The sequence below is a fragment of the Parambassis ranga genome, chromosome 19 (assembly GCF_900634625.1).
Source record: "Parambassis ranga chromosome 19, fParRan2.1, whole genome shotgun sequence".
Taxonomy (NCBI): domain Eukaryota; kingdom Metazoa; phylum Chordata; class Actinopteri; family Ambassidae; genus Parambassis; species Parambassis ranga.
In genome coordinates, this window is record NC_041039.1 from 20499169 (window position 1) to 20517263 (window position 18095).

Here is an 18095-nt window from a genome sequence, read left to right on the forward strand (position 1 = left end):
CTCCAACGTAAATTGGTAGTTTAATACATGCTTATTTCTCTACCTTGTATGTGCACATATCACAGCACAGTGCATTGTGATGACCGTGGCCTCAGTATCTCAGGGTTATGTAACAGAAACCTTTATCAAGTTAACATAACAGCTCTCGTACTGGTGTTAAATAAAAAAAAAAGTGTTTCAGTCTGTTCTGCTCTGCCTTTGGATTCATTAATTATAGAATAGCTGTAATAGAAGAAGGAAGGATAAAGGAGTGCATTCACTAGACCCAGCTGAACTCAGTCATTGTCCACAATCCTAATAGCAGCTGAGTTCAGATGGCAGGGCCTTTACAACATTGTTGTATAGAGATACACTTTTGTGATATGTCACAGAATCCACTTGATGATAGTAATATACAGTCTGTGTTTGTCAGCATGGTTAAAAACATAATAGTGGAATCATCTCTCTACAGTGATAATGACTACTGGGGCATGCAGCTTTGTAGCAATCACGCCTCTCCAAAGATCGTTAGCGATCACCCAAGGAATACCCTTACATAATTGTGTCAGAGTAAGTCAGCCGGCAGGAGAGTAAATTCCCTTGTTGCAGTGTGATGTAATAACCGAATATTAGGCAGGGAAACTCCAAATCCCAGGAATCGTTAGGGGCCAGTTGATTCCATGGTTACTGTCCCCAGATGATCTAAGAGCATTAATCTGGTCGACTCGGCACAATAATCCATTGATAGTAACTGAGGAGCAGTTCTCTTCTCGAACCAACTGCGTGTACAGATCTTATCTGTGCTGTATAGAGTACAGTGTCTGAGGCATACATGGCTAGCCTGTTGAGACTCAAGACAGGAATTCACTGCCTTCTCTATTATCCTTTGTTTATCACCAGCTGTCAGAAGCAGGGATTATGGTGTTGATCTGTTTTTTTTCTGCCCTTTTCGCTACAACTGAACCTCTTTTGTAATTTCCACTACATCAGAGCCAGCTTCTGTTCATGTTCATGAAAATGATCTTTAGGTAATCTGATGAAAAGGTCTAAACATCCTGCATAGCTGAATATACATGATCAATGCCACACTTGAATGAATGCACACGGACATCTAAATGGGTGTCAACCGGAAGAGAAAAGACACCACTTAAGATGTTTGTAGATTTGTAAAATATATATTTTATATAAATATTTATTATAGTGTGCACTTGGTGACTATTGTTACATTTGGAGGGGTAAAATCACAAAAGTACACTAAAGTACTAAATTCCCAAAAAGATTTATCTGCAAAATTGAATGATTTTAACATTGAAAGTGAACTTTTTGTTTAATAAAAACTGGTGGAAACTCTTTATATATAATAACAGGGAAGTGAAATAGGAAAAAAAAAAGTCTGTATAACCACGTTCTCATTGCTGTTTGCAGTTTTGCCATGTATGGACAAACGTCGGCACGGGCAAGAATGTTCCTATTGTGTGGAGACACGGTAGTTCCGATGTTCCGTTCTTGACACGATCGCTAAGCCTGCTGCATGTAGGCTTTTATCCAACCACAGATTTCATAAGTGTTTCTGGGAGGTGCCTGGAGGGGGTCCATCTGTCGCTACTGACAGGGGATCTGAGGGCGACAGGGAGATACTGAACACTTACTTCAAAAGGGAGTCCTACAGCCACCAGCCTCCATGTGTCCTGGAGCACTCGACTCGTCATGTTAGTTTGCGTCAAGGGATATTCATGCCTTGTCTGGATGACGTAATTTCTGCAAATATTACCATCGACAATCACGTCATCCCAGTGCCATTTAATAGGTCTAAATAATTTATGTATTTATAATACGACAACAAAGTTTTTTTTTTTAAATCATTCTGTGAGTAGGCAGAGTGAGACAGACATTTCATTGAGGATGAACTGTTCACACTTATTTTCAGACTCTGTTGAGTAGAAGTGTTATTTTGTTTGTTATCTCCTGGCACTATATGGTGCTGCAAGATATCCCCAACATGGTGGTGGGGGATTTAGAAGCTATTGAGCAACTGTGTCTCCTGTTATTTACGGAAAAGAGAAGATGGACATGCTGCAGGATTTTGCTTTCTTATTTTGAGTAACACATTTGTTCACAGTTGCTCCTCCACACCCACGTGCTGCTTTGTTCCTATGATACAATTATTATTTTTTTACAGAACATCTTTTTATTCACCAACCCGAGATCTCTGGGGAGTTCACATCTTTTCCACAATATCTTCCGCCTATTTGTAGCTTTTCATTTCCGCAGCACATGCTCTGTCACAAAAACTGCAGAGGGAACAAAGAGAGTGTTGTTTGGTACTCATATTGTTGCTAAAAGAATACTAACCTCTCTGGGTCATTCCTCATTATTGACCCAGGACTATCTACACAGCACATACAGGGTAATCAGAAAAGATCAAGATTTGTGTCCACATGTCTTTCCAAAGTGCTGACATGTCTAGACTGTAGCTGCTTTCAGAGTTAGTTGTGCTGTCTGGGTGTTAACCTGGCACTACTTTTGTGAATTTTGCGTTTCTTTCGTTTTCTTCTTTGTTTTTATATATGAGTCACAGCTTTTTTTTTATTTTAGTAGCTTCTTTTATCATCCTGGTGAAGTGGGGTTTGGTACTGAAGAATACATGTACTTTTCTCAGCTAAAGTCTATTAATAATAAAGGTTATTGAGATGCTACTATGGTTACTCAACTAAACATCTATCTACTGTTGAGAGTCCCTAAAAGGGTTTTATTTGCACAAGAGGCCACTTCAGTATGAAAGCATGTTATTACTCCAGTTGACTGCATACAGATCAAAGTCTTTTAATTCACCTTCAGATGTCACCTCGACTGCCAGGAAAATGACAACAGAATCACCAGTGGCTCTCAGCAGAGATGTGGTTGTCAGAGGTGGTTCAATCATGAAAGGTGTTTTCAGTAATGAAGAAGCTATTGGTCCATTGGCAGTTGCTAGGCAACTGCATCAGCATTACACTGTTGCAAGTCAAGGACTGCTGGTAGGGAAATTCAAAGGGGGAGATGCTGCGAAGGATTTTAGCAATGTGGGACTTAGGAACACTTGCAGTGGGTTGCACCTTATTTACTGCTTAATTACACATATTAAAGGTGGTGTGATATGGAGCAAATCAACAATCAAAGGAGCACAGAGTGAATGTTGGGACTTTGCTTTATTTACAGGAGCAGAATGTCTCGCTTTATCTGTGAATGGGAAGGCTGAAGGACACAATTAGTCTGGTTTTTGCCTGGAATGAGGACATTTGTTGATAATGTATTCAGCCATCCTAGCAATTTATGCATGTGCAAAAATCACATCACAGAGGTTGTCATGCACATGTAATCAAGCAAACCACATCCATCTTTATTCTTGATTTTACTGCTTTAAAACCAGTCAGTTTAATTTCCTGATTAACTGTGTGTTTCATCTGCCAGCTAAAATAATTTAGCCTGAAGCAAAAATGTCTCTGCAATTACACTAAGTGCACTAATAAGTGCTTTGTGGAAAATTTAAAATGAGCAAAATTAAGGAAACAGGCTGGAAAGTTTTTCATAAGGATTTAAAGAGGCACATTTTCAAACCATTTCCTTGTCTTAGTGGTGTGATACAGTACGTTTCTATGCATGAGTGCCAATCTTCAGCTTCTACTTTCTTCTGGTTCCCGTTGTGCCTCCTCCTGCTAGTATAGAAAAAGGTAAAGTGTTCAGCCTTATGCACTGTGTGGGAGTCTAAGTGGAGTATTTGACAACAGAAGCCTGAATAGATGCTGCATGTAACCTTCACCAACCTCTGCCTGCCTACAGTATGTGTACATACGAAGGAATTCTTTCATCGTGCTTCTACTAAAATGTACATGATGCCAAAGTGCAGAAGGACAAATCTTTAAGTTTAATCACATCTCATGTGGTTTTCACTCAGCATTTTCAGTTATTTCTTTAGCTTATCGATCATTTTAAAGAGGTTTTCCCTATTTGCTATATTGCCACTTAGCATGAAATGTACTTTTAATTAGCTGGATTGATTCACCAGCTGTAACATTGACTGACTACACAATCCTCAAAAATACTCATCACAAAACTTGTTGTGTATATCCCAGAAAAGAGTGCTTTCCCAGTGGATGATGTTTGTTTTGTGTCCACTTGCTGTAATTGTATTGTAATCTGTTCTGCTGCCTATTTGACCTACTTCCTTGACTGGCTAACAACTGTGATGATACACCCAATTACACCCAATCGGTGGAAAAAGCACTCGCTGTTTCCTGTTAGCTCCGATGCCCCTCTGACAACACTGCTCTCTGTTATAGATGCTGACCTCATCCTTGGTATGGAAGTTCAATAATTGCTCTTGTTTTACTTCACTAGAGAACTGCCATGACAAGTAGTCATCAATTTTTAGACAGGCCATCCCATTGTGTGCACACAGGTTTATGCATTGCCTTGTTGCCTCCAGTTAGGGGGCGGGGGTTATATTATTGAGTCAATAATGGCCTCTCTTGGTTTGACTGCCGTTTGTCCCCAATGAATCCACATGCACTATTCATTAATAGTGATCAATAGAACCACTGCTGTGCATCCTGCTACCACAGTTAACTGCTAACAGAGGCAGGAAACTACTTACTAGTTTTATGGAAGTGGAAAAATTTTTTTTTCAATGCATAGAATACTTTACTTTTTGATTCTAAAGCACAGACGCTGAACAACAGTGCGGCTTCACTCTGCTGCAATAACAACAAGTCCGATGACGGATTAGGCATGAACATTTGAGAGAACACAGATGATGTGATAAATAAAGGCCAAAAAGTAATCATTTCAACCCAGGCATAAATATAAACAACTCTCTGATGTCAGCCCATATCAGTGATACAGGCTGACATCAAAGCCATTTCCCCCATACTGAGCTGCTCAGTGGATCTCTGTGGATAATGAGACCTACAGTCTTCAGAAAGTCTAACCCCATTTACATGTGAGCTCGCCTGTGTCACTATGAGAGCAGGCACCTGCTGCAGACCTAGCTGTCATTTGGCTCGTGCTCCCAGCCTGACTTAAGGGGCAGATTTTATGCCTGTATTTGCTAAACTCATATTATGTAATTGTGTTGCATAAGTCCCCCAGGGAATTATTTGTAGATCAGTAGATGCCTCTTCTGGCCTGTAGAGAGGTGTGTCTTCCTCAGAGAGAGGATAAAGGGAAAAAAAGGAAAAACCCCACTGATGTTTTTTGGGGGGAAAAACAAAAAGCTTTTTTTGCATTTGTCTTCCTCTTTCTCTGTCACTTATATTTTTATTCACCGTTAAATTAATTATTATGTGTCGCTCTCTTTTCACATCTGTGCCAGTTGTGTGCCATGGCGTCGAAACCTCACCCTCCTTTGATGAAGAAGCACAGTCAGACTGACTTGATAAGCCGCCTGAAAAGCCGGAAGATCCTTGGAGTCGGTGGCGAGGATGATGATGGCGAAGTGCATCGCTCAAAGGTCAGATTACATCTCACGATCATATTCCAGTCAATTTCATTCAACATGGGCAGTAATGCAGAGAATTTACTCAAGTAGCTTATGCATTAGGCTAACAAAGAGCTTGATTACAAATGTAAGCACATGTTTCAAACTCTCATCTGTCAAATGGATGTTGCATGAACAAAAATGGCGCCATACCACAGATGCATTTGTTAACCCGAAGAAGAGCTATGGATTATTTTTAAAAGCCATGGTGAGCTGCTAATTGGCTCATCACTCTCATTGTGTGCATTTGCTCCTTATGCTCCAGTGAATCCACTGAGCTCTTGCAGCCCCACTGTGATATGACTGGCTCCCCTGGGAAACACTGGCTGCCTCTTCCATCTCATGTATTTGCACATATATGTATGGGCAGTGCATACTAGGGCTGAACGATCTATCGTTTTAGACCGAAAATTGCGATCTCAGACATCGTGATTTTGAGATCGTCAAAGCCACGGTTTTTTGCACTGCTCCTAACTGGATCAGGTTTTGTTTTGTCAAATGCTACGGCTGAAAACGAAAAGAAAACGGAGGAACTGGTCCCTAAAACGAACTCCACCTTTATGTCAGGCAGTAGCGGCGCGTCTTCTAAGCCTAGGTGTGTGTGCGGGAAGGGCCGCGTGTTCACGAATGTATTATAATGCTACAAGCACGTATGCGCCAACCTTTACATTACCAGCTCATTATATTCAGGTTCGCTGCTGTTGTGCCGTCAGTGTGTGTGTGTGTGTGTAGTGGGAGGGCCGCGTGTGTACATCAGATGCAGACAGAGGCAACAGCTAATGACGTCACCAAAACAATAACGCAGGCATTTGATGAAGAGGCTCCGTATGAGGACTCTAGTAAACGGTGGACAGAGGTGACAGCAGCAGCTCCGTTTTTCCTTAGATATGATTCCCATTAAAGTTTGATCATTTGTTCTAAATCACATTGAACTTTAGGAGTTACTTAAGTCTCAATACTGTATTTATTGTTTAACCTTAGGAGGCACACTTCAGTCTGTTTAAATGACTGTTGAATAATACTTTACAGAAATACTTTAGTCTTCTTTTTAACCTATTTGAAATAAAACTTTATTTTGTTCTGTAATTGTTGTTTAAATTTTCATGTTTATTGAAAACTAATACTGAGTGCACGTTATCAGTTTACTTTTAGATCTACTGATAGTTTTTGAGAAGTGACAGAGTAGGCTACCTGAAGTCATTTACACAGAAACATGCAAATTAGTGTCAATGTAAAAACATATCATTAAAGAATCATGATATAAAAATTTTGCCATATCGCCCACCCCTAGTGCATACCAAAACAGTGGTTTATGCTTGGGGACAAAAAAAAAATGCGCATCCTATTCATACATAATCAGCTCCACAGCTGCAGCCTGACAGTAACTTCTTGTTCCATTTCACTGCATTCAAATATCAAGATTTCAATGATTTTATTTTTTATCAGATTGCATTACAATGAGCACAGCAGACTCGCTGAAATATTAATCAGGCAAGTGAGAGAAAGGAACAGAACAGAAGGGAGCCGGCATACGTTGGTGGCTGATAGCTCGTGATGAGATGTCGGCCTCCTTTTCTCAGCCCTCCTGAGTGTGTTTGTTTTCTCTCTCAATGTTTTAGCACGAAGCCTAACCCCGACATCTGCCACTCGGATCCCTTTTGTAGAGCGTATTAATGGAGACATCTACATAGACAGATAAAGAGAAACATGTAAGGTCTCAGTTTCTAGGCCAATCATTTGATTTGGGAAAAATGACTGAGGTATGGTACATTTATTATGGCCAAAACAATTCAACATAGAATAGAAAAACTGAGGCTGAATTACTGAATGAGACTGAGAGTGGAGTATAGAGTAACCCCACAGGTCATGGCTCCCCTTTTCTCTGATAATATAATTGCTAGTTATGCAAAATCTGTTCCTACACTCTTTAATTTCCCTTTGAGTCAGTAAACACATAGCATGATGTGCTATGCTATAATTATAGCAGAAAAAAAATGACTCCAAACATTTGGGGGTGCAGGTGATGCCCTGCATTTCCTGTTGACTGGCGTCTTTATATGAAGTCTCTGTTACAGAATCCAAAAAAACTAATAAATATCCTAATCCTAATGAGAGTCCTAATAAATATATATTTATTAGGACACACACGCGCGTTTTGCTGCAACGACTGAGTTGCTAGGATCGGATCAGGACTCGGTATCGGCAGATACTCAAAATCAAATGACTCGGACTCGAGGGCAAAAAAACCTGATCGGGACATCCCTAATTTTTAAACATCATAAATGTAATGGTTATCATCTTACAGTATGAAATGGTAAAGTGAACGTGGCTCAGCATACAGTCAAAAACATCTCGGCTGACTTTTGCATGTGGTATGTTGAAAGCAAGGTCTCTCTATTTTGCTGTAACATTGACCTTCATTTAGATTTAGGTGTTGTGACAGTGTAATTAGTCACTTTTTTCCACCCTATTGTGCTGGGTTTCTTGTTCCGTTTATCCTTGCCACAAGTCTTTGTGGAGAATAGGCCAATCTAAAAGTTACGTTGGCCTGGAGCGGAAACAGTCGACTTTATCCGTGTGGTCCCTATAAACAAAGGAAGGAAGTGCCCCTGTAGTCTGCTGACTGTCTCTTCCTGCCTCCTTCCATGCTCAGAGATAAGAATACTGTTCCTATAACAAACACTTAAGTGAGAGAGAGAGTTTCTGCCTGTGTTGTCTTATGTGAGTGTAACGGCACCAAGAGATATTGCCCTTACTTGCAGTTGAAGCTCTATTCCCTGTGTTGACAACTTACCTGCTAATACAGTGCCAGTGCCAAGCTTCATAACTAAGACATACCACCATGTGTTGTTTTGTGTCACCATCTACTTAATGTACCTGCACATTCTGACCGGTATTGACTAAAAACACACAAATCCAATCATAAGTCAGAGTTTGGTTGATAATAGCTTCAATGTCTCATGAATATTTTTCCTGTTTTTCGTTTGAAAAGCGGCTTATTGTTTGCCGAGCGTAGCTGACCGAGTGATTGATGACAACACAACGCCATGGCAGCTGTGATTGAGCGTCTCTTTGCACAAACAGCATTGTGTATTTGTTTTGTTTTTTTTTTCCTGTTCCTCCCTCGCTCCTCAACTCCCTTCCACCATATTCCACTCAAATTTGCCTGGTGCATTCAGTTGACGCTCTGTTCCCTTTGAGTATTTCTCATGCCAGTCATGAATATTTATGTGTTCCTGTCAAATACAGCCCCTGAAACCATCGCACAGGAAGACTGATTCACCTGATCACATGATCACAGCTGGCACAGATGGATTCATGTTTTGGCATGCAGCTCCAGTGCAATGAGAGATGTAATGGCTCTAGTCTCTATTACTTTTGGTTTGAATGGAGCCTTCTTGAAGAGAATCTTAAATCAGCTATGGGTGAATTTAACAAAAAAATAGAAACACATTTTTACCTATCATAAAGCACTAGTTAACTTAATACCTACTTAGCTTAGAAGAAGCTTCGGGGTCTTGTGACATTGCACCTTTTTTGTTCTAAATGCATCCTGCAAATGCACAAATGGATGCATTTGAATTCAACGTTTGTTTGTGTGAATGTATCAGTCAAGTTTAATCGTTTTTGGCTGTTGCAGTGTAATTAGGTCTGACTGATTCATGCCATGAGGTTATGTCTCATGTCATAACGCTAATTTGATGGATGAAGGAAATGTTGAAAGGCAAAATCCTCAAACTCCTCACATGACACGAATCACTTTGTTTCATTCAATCTGGCATTTCATGAGATCATCAAACTACTTTCTGATTGATAGTGAGTTCAAGCTGTAAACACTGTAAGCCAGAAAAGTGATTCATCTTCTCTGCCTTAGTGATTTTCATGCTTCTGTGTATTTTTAGTTTGTGTGATGGGATGTCTGACTCCAATATGCAAATACACTTTGTGGGAGAGACAATAAATGATGAAGGGAAATCATTGTTGGGAAAAAAAACAACAAATGATGGGATCTAAAGGCTTTGAATGAAGGGAGGCCCTTTTTATTTCTCCACAAGTTGTTATCTGGGCAGTTTGTGCGACCGTTTATTTACAGTACCAAGCTGCCCTTGTGGATCCTTTCTCTTAGATTTTAATAAAATGAAACATGGCTTCCCAAGTGGCCCTTTGGGAAACTGCAAGGAACTACTGTTACTACTGACACCCTCAGATCTGCATACTTTCTAGCACTGTAAAGTGTAGCTTGTGGAGCCATTTATGTTGGCTCTGCCGGTCCGCTCTGGTGGAACTGCTGTGTGGGATTTTGTGTAGGATCATAGGCTTAATCACTATTGTGGGACTTTACTGATAGTCTGTGACTCAACAAGCGTGTATTTAATGTGTTTTTTTTTCAGATTGGCACTTCAGGTAGTTGGTGTGTGATGGAGGAGTCCAGCATTTCTAACACCTCTGATAAGAGGTGCTTTTGCCACAGATATTATAATGAAAGATTTTTTGGTGTGTCATTCACTCAACCTGACATTACATGAAACATCATGAACTGTTATCTATAATCCTATTGAGCTTGAATACATTCATCAATTGATCCATTCAGCATTATAGATGGAGTATTGCGTAGTATTCTTGTTGCTAAGGTTAGCTTTAATGGTAGACATGGTGTAGACATGTTGGTGGCTTATTCATCCAGAACACATTGCAGAATGTTGGTATGACATGATGAGTGGAAGACATCTAATTAACACATTAATTGGCCCTTCTCTGACACTTAGCCCCTCTTCTTTTCTCTGCTGCTTTGTTCGAAAGGCTTTCCCAGCAGCGTGCTTGAGAGCCGTTGCACAGGTTAAATTCAGCTCGATAAGTTGCATGCTTTTCCTGGTATGACATGCAGTCTTAATATTCAGAAGGGTTATTAAGGAGCGGAAGACATCTAATTAACACATTAATTGGCCCAGTCCCTCTTTCTTCTTTTGTGTCAAATTCTTCTTTCCCAGCAGCGTGCTTGATGGTTTCCTGGTTGTTAAAGGTTTTCATAATAAATATCTGGTAAGACAACATGATGGTGATTACATTCTCATAACTTCCTTTTTTTGTTTTCTTGCCTTGTCTGTTCACAGATCAGTCAGGTGCTTGGAAATGAGATCAAGTTCACAATGCGGGAGCCCATTGGGCTGAGGTGAGGAATCACTCACTCTGAACAGCTCACAGTTAACATAGCAGACTGCGTAACGTCATCCTTTCATCATTTCCTGTAAAGTTCCACATCTTGTACAGTCAGTATGAGTTTCAGAAGGGATACAGTATATGTCATGTAAGGTCTTTCTTTTCTAGGGTGTGGATATTCATCTCAGCAGTAGGCTTCACAGTCATGGCTCTGATGGTAAGTGTTGCTTAAATTATCAGCAGAATTGGAAAACTGTTTCAAATGAATGTGCTTATTTAATTTCAACCATTTCTGTCAATATATGTACATATACAGACGGCACATTATGCAGACACATTAATGAATTTTACTGTAGATTCTTTTTGTATCATAGTGAGACATCTGGAGAAACAGCTCCGTCTTTGTCGGGCATACCAACTAAATTCTCAATATCCCCAGTGTTCAGGCCATACACAGTGATGCTAGCTCACATACAGGAAGACTTTGGGGAAGGACAGAATGCTGTTGTGTTAATATAACAGTGCTGTGTTGTGTTTTTGTTCTACGCAGGCTCTGGCGTTGCCCAACCAGCTCTATGAGGTTGTTTTTGAGGAGGAACTGTCCACGACTAGCATCTCTGTTCGCCTTTATGGAGGAGCGTTGCTCAGTAAGTCTCAACCCTCAAGATGCAAGCAAGACACGCAGATAATGAATTCGTAGAGCTATTCATGCTGCTCGCATACGTATATCTGCTGCACAGTGGGTTACACTGCGTGAGCGAGTGCAGCCACTCGTGTGGCTTTTAATATTTATTTATATAAATGCTAAAAATACACACTGCACGTGGTCTCTTGTGATGAAAGCTTCTAATGCATTCATTATAGTTCACAAACACCATGCACATGTTGTATACAAAAGCTTTCTTGAAAATCTTTCCTTTAGGCTACAAACAGAGGCTGTTTTGTGATTTTATTTAGCTGTGTACAGTTCACTGTGAGGGCATGCTAGAGGTACATAGACTCATTCTCCAGCATGGTGACAGCAAAGGCTCCAGTCACCTCTGTTTTTGCAGCATCAAATATCAGCTTCAGACCTGGTAGGAACACAGTGGGGTGTATAGCAGGTCACTGTATGTATTGTAATTTCTGTGTGAGATGGCCTGGAGAGTACCTCATTCTACAAGATTTGCAGCTTTCTCACTTAATAAACTCAAAAAAACAATGTCTTGTTCCATACAGTCCACAGGAGGGTAGTCAGTGCTAGGTAATTATAGCAATTCTACTTTTCTCTCTTCTCCTGCTGAAGATGTATATTGAAGATAGGAGCCATTATAATGGGTCTGAGTTTGAGACAGAGCTGTCAGTCTGGTAATAAAAGAGCTGGGAATGGCTCTCTAGCCAAGAGGGCTAATGTGACTGACAGAGAGGCAGGGTAGCAGCACTAGTCCACTCCCATGTACACAATTAGTCCCTCTATTGTGAAGCATACAGACACCTTCCTTGTAGAACTCGGCATCTTCCACTGAGCTCCTTCTATGTTTGTGGGGAAGAGGAGTTAGTCTGAAGGTGCCTGATTAGGTGAACAGAGTGCATGGCTGAGCTCCGTGGCTGAGAAATGATGCCAACAGAACCTCATAGACCATAATCTCATTGATGTTCATAGCCTGGTACAAAGATGGTTTTGGCCTCTATAGATCATTTCCCCATTCATAACAACTAAGAAGGGGTGATACAACAAAGTAATAATAAAAAATAAATTATTGGCCGCTTGAGTGACAGCACATAGGGTTTATCTGTCTACAGTCTTCTTCAGATTCACATTGCTGGATGATTACATTAAGCCTGATGGATGTGGTCCAGTTTCTGTGACAGTGCTGGCTTAGTTATTCAAAATAAAAATCAAATTTCTGTGTGTTATAATTCACCCCTTTGTATTCGGTTTCATCTGTTCTCCTCCTTCCTCAAAAGACATCAGCACATTGTTTGCATTCCTTAAAGGTAGGGTAGGAGATTTCATACTGATGCACTTTTGGTTAAATTAGTGTAACTTCTATTTACAATCCGATAGCAACCGATTAGTTAGAATATGAATCATCTGTGGAAGCTATAAAATGCTAAAAACATCAGCCAATCCTCCGGGTGGACCCTGCGCGGAGTATTGGCTGGTTGTCACTCTCTTCCTGCTCTGCGCGCATCAGAGAGGTACGTGCATGATGGCCGAAGTCACAGACCGCAGCTCATCTTCAGGTGATGCGAGAGAAAGGGGCGTGTGTTTACTTTTAAAATCTTGCTGGCTCTCACTGAGTTTTCAAAATCTCCTACCCTACCTTTAATAAATCACGACCTTGACCCAAATAAAAAACAATCCTTCATCTGATTACTGCATTGCTTTGGGAGGAATGCACCCTTAATTGTACGGCACTGTGTAAAAGAAGATGTGAATTCACCAGCTTTTCATAAGGCCTACAAAAGACTGGTTCTTTATAAGAAATGTCACCAGAGCGTTGGGGGATTAGCAAAGAAAGAGGCCGGTGTCTTACAAGGCAAGGTGTGTTATAAAGGGGGCGAAGGATTGAGAGGGGTGGGGGGTGGAGATTCTCATCTGCCACACAGATGGAACTTGCCAGGGAGATGACACAGTTCATCAGCCCTCCCACCTTTCTGCCCACCCGCTCTGGTTTCCATAGCCTCCACTGGTCCGTGTGGGCGAGAGTGAAATACAAGGAAATGAACTGGAAGAAGATCAGGGCCTGAAATGATTGGGCACACACTTTGATCAGAATAAATGAGTCAGAGCGTTCAGCTGAATCAATAGGGTAGTTATCACCATGTTTTCATGGTCACAGTATTCTCATAATAGTGTTGTTAGTGGAAATGCTGTTAGATGTGTAGGAGTCTTCTTTCCTGTTTTTATTCCCATGCCCTGAACCTATAAATTGCCTTTTTATCATATCCTTTTCCAGGCCTGGCCCTCATCATGTGGAATGGTCTCTACACAGCAGAAAAGGTCATCATCCAGTGGACTCTGCTCAGTGAAGCCTGCTACTTCGCCATCCAGTTCCTCGGTGATTAATGTTTAACACACTCCTATACTTCCAGATGTATTTTTGTCTTCAGTTATAAAAAAAAAAAATGACGTCTTCATGTCACTTCATGTCCATCTCCCTGTGATGGTTCTTGAGTAGAGAAAAAAAAGAAGAAAGAATCGTTTTTCTACCAGTTGCAGATGAATGTGTTGATAGTGCCCTCTTGTGTTGAAAGTGTAGAGTTACAGCCTTGCAATACTTGGGATGTATGATACGCAGCAAGACCAGTAACATCTGTGGACATTTGGAAATATTATGCTTGCATACTGATTCCACATATTTCTGCTGGTGTGAAATTAATAACCAATCAGGATTTTTTATGTTTTAAGGCTCTATAATCTGTGTATGTCGAATTAACTGCTGGTGTTGATTTATATTTTTCTACAGCTAAAAATGGGAGACATTTTTTTTCATGCTTGATTCTTAAAACCCTAACTTAGGTAGTAATAATTTTAAAGCCCGTCATTAATTACATTGTAAATGTTGCTTTGTGGTTTCAGTGACATCCATCACCTTAATGGAGCTGGGCATCCTGCCCAACGCTGCCATCCTCCTGCTCCTCAGTCGAGTGCTCTTCTTGGTCGTCACTGTGTCTTACTACCACCACCTGGGCCGCAGGCCGAAGAAGATCTAAGCCGACGTGGTCCAGAAGGTTTGGATTATTATTCCAGTGGGGGCTCGGAGCATACTTCTCCAGTTGGAACCCCTCTGCCTCCTTCCATTGAACCTAGCCTAATGTAACCCCTCCACCCACACCTATTATTCATCAGATGAGCACAGTCTCACATTCCAGAGACTCTATAACCAGAACGAGAAACCTCATAGTGAAAGTGAACTACTCTACTGGCCTGTGAGGTCAAGCCCCTCTTGACACACATTCCTCCTTTGTGCAGTTCTGAGTGGTGTTATATTATTGTTGTATTATACAGAAGGCGCTAGCAGTCATCTAGTTACCATGATTTCATTTGTACAGTTCACATAGTGTTCATGTACAGCTACATGATTTCCAGGCTCAGTTTGAAATGTTTTCTGTTTATTATTCAGACAACCAAGCCTTTGTCATTTGTTTTCCTTTGTGATGTTGCTGTACGTATGCTAAAGTGAAGCCCGAGTATCTGACCTCATGCATGCTTTCTGACAGCTTTCCAGTGAACACACCAATCGATCAATACTTACGTCACGTAGGTTAAATGCAGGATGAGTCAGTGACAGTTTTTTTTAGACTGTTGAAACCTTTCCTACTCTCAGTTGTGTTCAGCAATCACATTCCGACTACCCAGAAAGAAATGCTGAGTCTGAACATAACTCAGGGACAGCATTTTTTTTTAACCCTTAAGGTATCAGTGAGGAGGTTCTAGTGAAATAATGGGGTGTTGTTTTGTACAGAGTATTTTCACTACTGAGATTATTACATGTAAATGTTGGTAAATGCTTATATAGAAGAGGCAGTGTAGTTCTCATTGCGTGTGCACTGTTATGGTGACACTTTAGCTTGAGTAACATTCCGACCTTTATCATAAAGGTAGTGTGGCAAGCCGTGCACGTGACGTGCAGGGCAAACAAACCTGAGCTGGCTTCTCTTTAGTAATGTAGCAGATTTTTTTTTTAAACAATACATCATATCCTTAGTCTTGCCTTAAAAACTACTTAAAGACCAGTCATCAACACTGCATCCTTCTTTTTGTAAATATGTAAATGAAGTATTTACTATTATGTGGTGTTCTTGTGAAGCAAACAGGGAACTTGTTCAGTATTAGTTAAATCATTTTTCAAAGATAAAATTCTCTGGCTGTGTCTTATTTTGTACCTCTTTAAGTGAATTTTGTGTTTTGATGTCATGCATGCAATTTGTTATAGTCCAGAAAAATGACTGGCTGAAATTTTGTAGCAAGCTGCCATCCATTGAAGACAATAGATGTAAATATAAAACTAAAGAAAAAGGAGATATTGATTTAAAGGCAGTTTAACTACATAACCCAGTCACCCAACCAATTTTCTTGTTGATGCATACTCTACCTCCCAACACTTGCCATGCCCTCAGGTACGAGACCTCCCTGCTCTGCTGTGTCAACAATTTGTCCCATGTTGCTGCTCAAACTCAGCACCCTGCAGGCCTGCCCGAAAGATACTCTAAAGATAGGGGACTTTTCTAATTTTAACTTCTTTTTGGGTACATATACGGAAGGCCTCTAAAGGTGGTCCGTATTGTTGCAAATGACTACTCCCTAGAAAGGAGTGGTCCTGAGGTCAGGAGTGATTGTGGGGTTTGCAGTTGCAAGTCCAGCGCTGAAGGCAGATGTGCTTGTTACATGGGCGAGCTTTCAGTTCAGATAGGGAAACATGGGTGAGGTCTCCTGTACCCCTGCAAAGTAGTAATTATCCTCTTTTTCCAGTGTTTAATTAGACGCAGCTCTCCCGAGTGACAGCGTGCAGCCCGAACCTACAGTACAGGACTGCTCCTCCTGACTAGGACGATAATTATGGAGTTCATGAAAAATTTCGTTCCATTTCCGTCAATACTAGAGGCCTCAAATCATCAGCCTTCAAATGTTCAAAGGTCTGCACAGATGGTTATTTTCGGATAGATGGGCAGCTCCAGGAGGGGGCGGGCAGAAGAAATGAGGCAAAGAAATGGCTCTTTCATCCTCCCGCTTCTCTGACGTAAATTAGCCAACATGTTACACTAGAAACGGTCGAGTTGAGCTGTTCATGCACTCGTCTGACATATGTTGTACTGATATGAATAGCATACCTGTTTCAAACTCTTTCAGGTTGTAGCATCGTGTTTTTATGTATATAAGTGGTATGTTGTACCTCGAAAAAAAAGCAATGTTATGGATTTTCATTATTTAGTTTGAAATAAAGAATATTGTTGTTTATATTGAAGACTTGAATCCCCCTGTTCCCTTTTGTGCTTTCTCATAAATACAGGCCCGCTGTGACACTTTAAATTGTCTGGTTTTGTATATGAATACACAAAGGTCTACTCTTCCAAACATTTTGCTAAAATGGGATTTTCAAACTCAAAGCTGATAGAATTGAATAGAATCGAAATACAAGCTGGGAAATTTCACTGTTGCAGCAGCCAAATACAGTCACTCAAGCAAACCAAAAAAAAAACAAATATACCTCTAACGGTAAAAATGAAACAGTATAAACATTATTTACAGCAAGATAAATATAAAAATGTGCAAATCATAATGCAGGTATAAATATAAATCTGAAACGGATTGTGAAATTTGGTATGAAGATATGAAATGATATGATATGACATACAGGAACAACGGTGTGCAATTTGAAAGTAAGAAAAACAAGAAGTAAAGCTGATGAGAGAAAAACTTCTCCTACGAGAAACAACAACTGCATCGTTCCACAAACTAAAACACAGCTCATCTCTAACGTGTCTCAACAAGAACACTGAGGTGCTGTTGTGTAATCTCTCTCTTTTATTTGGTGTTTTCTGATTCTGTTCTACATGTCACAACATGAATACCTCTGTAATTAGATCTTTTTAGTGAATGTATTACTGCATATTTTAGCTAAACTTTTTCCATCCTATCCCAGCAGCACTCTCCTTCCCTGGGCCAGGGGTGAAAGAGGGGATTGTGTGGTCCAGGAAAGCTGTGTGTGTGTGTTGTTTATAGGTAAAAAGCTCCCACGTGTCCCTGTGTGTATACATTCTTTCCATACTTTCCATTCAATGTATTGCGCCCTGCTTTATTTCATAGGACATCGTGGTAAATAGTACTTTAAAGACTTTGGATCATTGAAATGACACGTGAAGCACAGAGGGGTGACTTCATGGGAGGAGGAAGAGTCGAAAGCCTGGTGTGTTTTTTTTTTTTAACATTTACACACTTCTGCTTTTGTTGGTGTCTTAAATCTCCAGAGAATGTTTCACAGCAGCCATGACGTCAGGTCTATATAGCAGGTTCAAATCCACATCCTGGTGGGTTAGGGTTAACCCTAACCCACCAGGATGTGGATTTGAACCTGCTTGAACCCTAACCCTGATCAGTCAGCAGAATCGGCACAAAGGCCAACACTGTACATTTTCTTGTAACATTGCTGAGTTATCATTTTAATGAGGTGAAACAGACGCGACAAAAAGTTCAAGTTAAAAGTCACCTTAGGCCATGAACTTGTCAGTCAGGGTTGTATTTGTTACCCGGCACCAGCATCATACATATAAATATATATTTACATCACAACAAACCCCCCCGGCCTGCCCCATGTGATCATGGTGTTAAAACTAATGATCATCTATGAGGAGATAATAAAAACTCTGCTTAATGTTGCTGCCAATAGCTACTTGACATCAGCTCAGAAATAACTGCAACAGCTGCAACTACATTAAAAGAGTCTTCAACATCCATATC

The 18095-nt window shown here is 40.5% G+C and overlaps 1 protein-coding gene across 2 annotated transcripts in view; it reads left to right on the top strand.

Annotated features, from left to right (window-relative positions):
* The window catches only part of tp53i11b (tumor protein p53 inducible protein 11b), a 31102-nt gene extending 14492 nt beyond the window's left edge, over positions 1-16610 (top strand). For both annotated transcript variants that reach the window (XM_028431992.1, XM_028431991.1), the window contains 6 exons: positions 5330-5467; positions 10606-10664; positions 10820-10868; positions 11202-11298; positions 13594-13695; positions 14217-16610. In XM_028431992.1, the coding sequence (XP_028287793.1) occupies positions 5339-5467; positions 10606-10664; positions 10820-10868; positions 11202-11298; positions 13594-13695; positions 14217-14350 (570 nt within the window). In that variant the 5' untranslated portion in view covers positions 5330-5338 and the 3' untranslated portion in view covers positions 14351-16610. The remainder of the gene's footprint in view (positions 1-5329; positions 5468-10605; positions 10665-10819; positions 10869-11201; positions 11299-13593; positions 13696-14216) is intronic.
* The last annotated feature ends 1485 nt before the right edge of the window (positions 16611-18095 follow it).